This window comes from Felis catus, chromosome X, assembly GCF_018350175.1.
Source record: "Felis catus isolate Fca126 chromosome X, F.catus_Fca126_mat1.0, whole genome shotgun sequence".
NCBI lineage: Eukaryota > Metazoa > Chordata > Mammalia > Carnivora > Felidae > Felis > Felis catus.
In genome coordinates, this window is record NC_058386.1 from 18064429 (window position 1) to 18072052 (window position 7624).

At 40.4% G+C, this 7624-nt stretch overlaps 1 protein-coding gene across 1 annotated transcript in view; it reads right to left on the bottom strand.

The window, feature by feature from the left end:
- Positions 1-7134, bottom strand: part of SMPX (small muscle protein X-linked) — a 103623-nt gene extending 96489 nt beyond the window's left edge. The window contains exon 1 of the mRNA XM_045050900.1: positions 7009-7134. Coding sequence (XP_044906835.1) covers positions 7009-7119 — 111 coding nt within the window. The 5' untranslated portion in view covers positions 7120-7134. The remainder of the gene's footprint in view (positions 1-7008) is intronic.
- Positions 7135-7624: the final 490 nt, after the last annotated feature.

A 7624-nucleotide genomic window follows, 5' to 3' on the forward strand; every position in this document is an offset into this window, starting at 1 on the left:
GAAGACTACTCCTACACTTTCATATGCATTTGTATGTTTTATCCAATCAGGACGGTAATATACATATTGCTTTTATGATCACACTGTAAAGTCATTCAATTTCTTTCTCCATATGATTTTTAATGACTGTATAGTTTTTGCCAAATGGTTAATTTAGATAGCCAATCTCTGTTGACCATTTGGGTTGTTTTGAGGTATTTTCACTATTTTAACACTTCAGGGAACATTCCTGTACACACATTTGGGCACAACTATGATTATTTCTCAAGGATAAATTCCTAAGAGGAAAGTTTCAGTACAAATGGCATGTTTATTTTAAAAGGTATTTTTTTTTTACTTTGTAGAACCATCACAACTACAACAAAATGACGATTCTTGTAATTATTTTTCAAATGACTGATTTGCTTTGTCTCTCTCTATCTCAAAAATAAAATATAAAATTTTTTTAAAATGTTGTTGGAAAAACTGGACGGCAAAATGCATTAGAATGAAACTGGACCACTTTCTTACACCATACACAAAAATAAATTCAAAATGGATGAAATACCTAGATGTGAGACAGGAAGCCATCAAATCCTAGAGGAGAACACAGGCAGCAACCTCTTTGACCTCGGCCATAGCAACTTCTTACTAGACACATTGCCAAAGGCAAGAGAAACAAAAGCAAATATGAACTGTTGGGACTTCATGAAGATAAAAAGCTTCTGCACAGTGAAAGAAACAATCAACAAAACTAAAAGGTAGCCTACAGAATGAGAGAAGACACCTACAAATGATATATTTGATAAAGAGCTAGTATTCAAAATCTATAAAGAACTGATCAAACTCAACACCCAAATAACAAATAATCCAGTAGAGAGGGGCAGAAAACATGAATAGACATTTTTACAAAGAAGACATTCACATAGCTAATGGACACATTAAAGGTGCTCAACATCACTCATCATCAGGGAAATATAAATCCAAACCACAGTGAGATACCACCTCACACCTGTCAGAATGACTAAAATTAACACAAGAAACAACAGGTGTTGGTGAGGATGCGGAGAAAGCATCTGTTGGTGGGAATGCAAAGTGGTGCAGCCAATCTGTAGAACAGTTTGGAGGTTCCTCGAAAAGCTAAAAATAAAACTACCTTACAATCCAGAAACTGTACCACTAGCTATTTACCCAAAGGAAACAAAAATACAGATTTGAAGGGACACATGCACCTCGATGTTTACAGCAGCATTATCAACAATAGACAACCTATGGAAAGAGCCCAAATTTCCATCGATTGATGAATGGATAAAGAATATGTGGTGTGTGTGTGTGTATAATATATATGTGTGTATAATACACACACACAATGGCATATTACTTAGCTATCAAAAAAATGAAATCTTGCCACTTTCAACGACATGGATAGAGCTAGAGTGTATTATGCTAAGCAAAATAAGATAAATACCACATGATTTCACTCATATGTAGAATTTAAGAAACAAAACAGATGAACATATGGGAAGGGAAAAAAAAGAGAGAGGGAAACAAACCATAAGAGACTCTTAATGATAGAGAACAAACTGAGGGTTGATGGAGGGATGTGGGAGGAGGGGGATAGGCTGGATGGGTGATGGATATTAAGGAGGGCACTTGTGATGAGCACTGGGTGCTGTAGGTAAGTGATGAATCACTGCTGAATTCTACTCCTGAAACCAACATTGCACCATATGTTAACTAACTAGAATTTAAATAAAAATTCGAAAAGAAAAAAAAGCTAGCTCTACCACTTACCAGCTGTGTGGCTTTGGGCATATAACTAAACCTGTCCTTTTTTAAAGCTTTTTTTAATGTTAATTTATTTTTGAGAGAGAGAGAGAGAGAGCTAACACAAGTCGGGGAGGGGCAGAAAGAGGGAGACAGAGGATTTGAAGCAGGCCTCACGCTGTGAGCAGAGAGCCCCATGCGGGACTCGAACCCACAAACTGTGAGATCATGAACTGAGCTGAAACCAAGAGTTGGATGCTTAACTAAGACACCCAGGTGCCCATAAACCTCTCTGATATCAATCTCCTTCTCCTTGATTATAAAATAAGAGAACAAAATGACAATTCATAGAAAATGCTCAGCACAGTATCTAGTGCATAGTAGAAGCTCAAAAATATTAACCTTAAAATAAATATTTAACTGAATTGAACCGTCACGAGATTGTAGTTGAATCTACAGTATGAACAACTGTACTTCTCTGAGTAATCTGAACCTAAAGTCTGTGTGGGTTTAGAAGAAAATATTTGCCCGCAGAGTATCCATCATAGCTGAAATGGATAATGTATTATTAAGGGGAGGGAAACTTCTTTTACTTCAGACTCGGCCTCTGTGGGGAGAGGAGATGTAAAGTGCAGATGCTTCCACTGGAGCAATATGGGTGGGCCAGAAGGAGGGGGACAAAGAGCTGTCCTTTCCATCCCCTCCTTGTGGATACAGGCAAACTACTGGAGGCTAGTGTGTGGCACTGGGCCCACTGAGGGGTATTGATTTGTTCTTTCCAGGAAGAAATGCACATTAGTCATTTTTTAATAGGCTGTCTTGTTCTGGAAGGCAACTCCTGTGACTTTGAAATAATGCACTTGTGTGGTTTAGGTATTGCTTGCTTTGGAGGGAAGGTATGCTGTTTTGATTAAGTGGGTACACAGGAGACCTCTGTTCTCGGTCCCATGATTAATAGAGGAAATGTCCTTAGTCCTGTTCTCTGCCTGTTCCTCGCTTGACTCTTATGTATACCATCTCCCCAGAGCTCGCTATGACAAATAACTTGTTCTATGGTGCTCTCTTCTCCCATTCAGTCAAGTGTGTCATTCTAGACGGGGAGTTGAAAAGTTCCTAGTCCAGTATCACTTGCCTGGCACTGGTCACTTTCCTAAACACTTCTGCATCACCATATTATTTTGTCCTCATGACAAAAACCCAGTGAGGTCACATACTGACCTGTTCCACTGCCAAGGGAAGTAAGGCACAGGCAGCAGAAAATGGAGGACAGAAAGAATGAGAGATAGCCACCCTGAAGAAGGAGGAGCCACGGGGGCATTTAGGACCTAATTGATCATTTATTATATAGTCATACTGTATAGCAGATGGTGCTTTTTCTACTAAGAAAAATAGATATATTGAACACTAGGAATGTCAGATACTTAAAAACACTTTTCCCAAAATGCGCTGGCACAACTTTATAGAATAGGGATTCCAAAAAATTGTACTAAATATAATTTCCTATATCTGTGAGTTTATTCATTAATTATCTCTATAAATACCTACTTCATGCTTCTTCAGTATAAGACACACTGGAGAAATGGACAAATGAAGAAAACCATGTGACCTCAAGAAGATTATCATACACAGTAGAGGAGATTTTAAGGTACATAAATAAAACTGAGTATGGCAACTGACTTTAGGTTTTCAGAGGAGGGAGAGGCCTATGAAAGTAGCAAGCAGTCCTGGGGAGCTTTTCATAAAAGGCAGTGTGAGCCTTTATGAAAGGCTGTGAGGAGTTCAGAATTGCATGCAGGAAGAGGGTATGAGACCCCACCAGAGAAAGGAGCTGCCATAAATGAACGCATCAGAAGCCAGAAAGCACAGGCCTTTCTCCAAGTGTCAGAATGACTACAGCTGGGCCTGTTACTAGTGAGGCCTATTTTAGAATGCTTCAGAGAAAGAACATGAAGTAACTTCTCTCATAATGTGGGTTCTGCCCACTTGGTTTATGCGTTGTGCAAATTCAGAGCAGCGTTTGTGTGCTTTCTGAAAGCACTGGTGCAATTCTCTGCAGCAGGGATGTGGCAGAGGAAACTCTCCTAATCATATATGGATGCTAGTTTTAGTATAAATTAGTCCCAGTGAAGCTCACAAATAGGGCCTGATTGGACTTTGCACCTTCTGACTCCAGAAATTATTTGGTCTAGAAGGCTGCTTTGAAAACCACCTGGGGTTTCCAGCCAAGTAGGTTTTGTACCCTCCAAGATGTGTGTTGCCTTGTTTGGTGAGCCTGAATGTGGATAGCTGTACAGTTCTGGGCTGATAGCTCACCTACTCTGGATTTGTCCCAGGCAGCTGTTCTCCTGGCTGTCTTTGCTAGATGACCTTTTCTATTGTTGCTTCTACTCGAAGGATAAACCTGGAAATGAGGTGCAAACTCCCTTCCCAGCAGGCTGTAGGACCGGAGGATTAGGATGCCACCTGGTCTATGCCCTCACAGAATTACTGACCTCAGTGGCCTGGAATGACCTCTGCAGTTATTTTTAAGCCAAGTAGTTGAAAATTAGTCATCACCTAGAATTTAGTATTGTTTCTTGGCTTCCTAACAGAACACTGTGCTCAGTACATATGTAATATATTTACCCTTGGATGCAACATATAATAAAATAGTGCTGTTTTGTAATAGTTACTCATATTATAGTCCAGGATGATGGATAATCTTGAGCTTTAGATGCTCACTTTGGTCTCAAAAGGAAATTGCTTCAAAGATCTTTTCCCACAGGTGTGCTTGGGTCAGGATGGGCCCTTATCTAGATGCCCTCCCTCACAAACCAAGATCCAACAGGGTTTTATCCTATATCAGCAAGAGGGATACAAGAGGTCTTCTAGCTTAGGGGGAGTGTCCACAGGATCAAGACTTGTTAATTTCCAGGTCCTAAATTGCCTTCAGGATGACTAGTTTGGCCCCCGACCCCTACTCTGCCCAGCTACTTGGCTCCTGTGGATTCTTTGGTTCTTTACTACAAAGTCACTATTTGACACTCTGTCTCTTGCCTTCCTGGCTAGTCAGTCTCTCTGGTTGTCAGCTCTGTTATACCTTCCCTGGAGCTCCTACAGTCTTTCGACAAAGGGACCATTTACCCAGCTCCTGACCCCTGGTTCTGTCTTCACCATGGACCTAACTAAATCTCAGCATCTTATAGGAGAACCACATGGCCCATTTCTTCCCAACCTTTTTTTCTCTTTCATATGTTCTGATCCTTGCCTCAGCCCTGTAGACATGGCTACATGTCTTATCTTTGCAAACCTCCACTGCCTGTGTTGGTATAATGACACCATGTCTACATGTAAAATCTTTATGACTCAGCATCCCAACTCGTAGGTATCTATCTAAAAGAACTGATGGGGGGTGGCACCTGGGTGGCTCAGTCAGTTAAGTGTCCAACTCTTGGTTTGAGCTTGGGTCATGATCTCATGGATCATGAGTTCAAGCCCTACATTGGGCTCTACACTAACAGCATAGAACTTGCTTGGGATTCTCTGTCTCCCTCTCTCTCTCTGCCCCTCTTCTCTCTCTCTCTCTCTCTCTCTCTCTCTCTCTCTCTCTCTGTCTCTCAAAAATAAATAAAAACATTTTATAAAAATAATAAATAAATACATACATACATAAATACATAAATAAATATATAAATAACTGATGGGGCGCCTGGTGACTCAGTCAGTTAAGCATCCGAGTCTTGATTTCAGCTCAGGTCATGATCTTGCATGCAGTTCATGTGTTCCAGTCCTGCATCGGGCTCTGCTCTGACAGCATGGAGCCTACTTGGGATTCCCTGCCTCCCTCTCTCTTTGCACCTCCCCCACTTGTGCACATTCATGTCTGCATGTACACATACTCTCTCTCTCAAAATAAATAAACATTAAAAAAATCAAAAAATAGAAGAACTGAAAGTAGGGACTTCAACAGATTTCTATACGTGAATGATCATAGCAGCACTATTCACAACAACCAAAAAGTAGGAACAACTCAAGTGTCCATGGACAGATAAATGAATAAACAAAATGTAGTCTATGCATACAATGGAATATTATTCACCCATAAAAAAGAAGTTCTGACATGTGTTATAACATGGATGAACTTTGAAAACACTATGGTGAGTGAAAGAAGCCAGACACAAAGGACATATATTGTATGATCGCACCTATATGAAATATCTAGAATAGGCATATTCATAGATATAGGAAGCAGAGGGGTGCCTGGGTGTAGTTCAGTCAGTTAAACATCCAACTCTTGATCTCGGTTCAGGTCATGATCTCTTGGTTTGTGAGTTCAAGCCCTATGTCAGCCTCTGCACTAATAGTGTGGAACCTGCTTGGGATTCTATCTCTCCCTCTCTCTACCCCTCCTCTGCTAACTCACACACACACGTTTTCAATCTCTCTCTCTCTCTCTCTCTCTCTCTCTCTCTTTCTGTCAAATAAATAAACTTTAAAAAAAAAAGAAATAAAAAGTGGGGCACCCAGGTGTTGGGTTAAGCACCTGACTTCGGCTCAGGTCATGATCTCATGGTTCATGACTTCAAGCCCCACATCAGGCTCCATGCTGTTAGCACAGAGCCCACATTGGATCCTCCATCCTCCCCTCTCTCTCTGTCCATCTCTCTCTCTCTCTCTCTCTGTCTCTCAAAAATAAATAAATAAATAAACTTTAAAAATAAAAGAAAAAAGAAAAAGAAATAGGAAGCAGAATAGAGGTTACCAGGGTTGGGGGAAGAGGGAATGAGGAGCTGTTGTTTAATGGGTATAGTTTATACTGGGGATGATGAAAAGTTTTGGTGATGGGTACACAGGATTGTGAATGTTATTAATGCCAATGAAATGTACAATTACAAATGATTAACATGACAAATACTATGCACATTTTACCACAACTTTAAAAACTATTTTTAAAAAAGTCTCTATTAGCAGCCCAGTATGAGTTACCCCAAAAGGGCTTTCGTCTTTTGGTGCCCTGCACCCACTTTGCCTCTCAGTACATTTGTGGAGAGTAGTTGGCACATAGAAGTGCACAGATATGAAAAACAGATGAGCTTAACTAAGGATAGAATTGACCATGCACTAAAGGCCTCGCCATTTCCACAGCAGAGTTTATTCAGCAGGACTGCCACAGCCTTGCAGAGTTACAAAGACAAATGTACTCATAAGGGAAAGAGTCAAGGCCTACATCTCTTAAGAGAGCAGAGAAGAGCGGCAGAGTAAATTTAAAAGGAGAGGAGGTACCTTGCATATGCCAGAAAGCAGGAACACAGAGCTCACGGCCCCACTCTCATTCTTCAAGCTTCCTTCTGTATCAGCACAATCATAGGAGAAACCTTGTCCCTGAACAGCCATTCTGTCCCTGGCACCGTTGCTTCCCCAAGAGGGCAGTGTCTCTGGAATTTGTCCAAGAGCAAAATGGATTTTTAGGGATCAAAGACTTAATTCACATAAAAAGCAAGGTTTACAGCTGGGAAGAATTACTATGTAGTGCTTTTTTCCTCTCCTTTCTGTAATTTATTTCTGGCGTGTTAGAAAGCCCTAGGGGAAAATTAATGTGATTTGTTCAAAATTAAGACTGGCTGCAGTGAAATTTTCATTATACTCCCCAAACCTCAAAATTAAAAAGACACCATGAGTGCTTATAGAAATGTCCCTCAGTGCTCTAAATAATTTCTTTAAGGTGTACTCTGTAATTTTTATTGTGTCCCTGAGTTTAAAATTCACTTCCTAAAATATGTGAATGGCAGTATCAGGCAAAGGATGGACACTCAATTTTGTACACAGAAAACAGAAACCTAGGAAGGAACAGTAGCAGCCTGCTTTGATTTGTTTGTGGGAGAGGCAGGACTGGAGACAA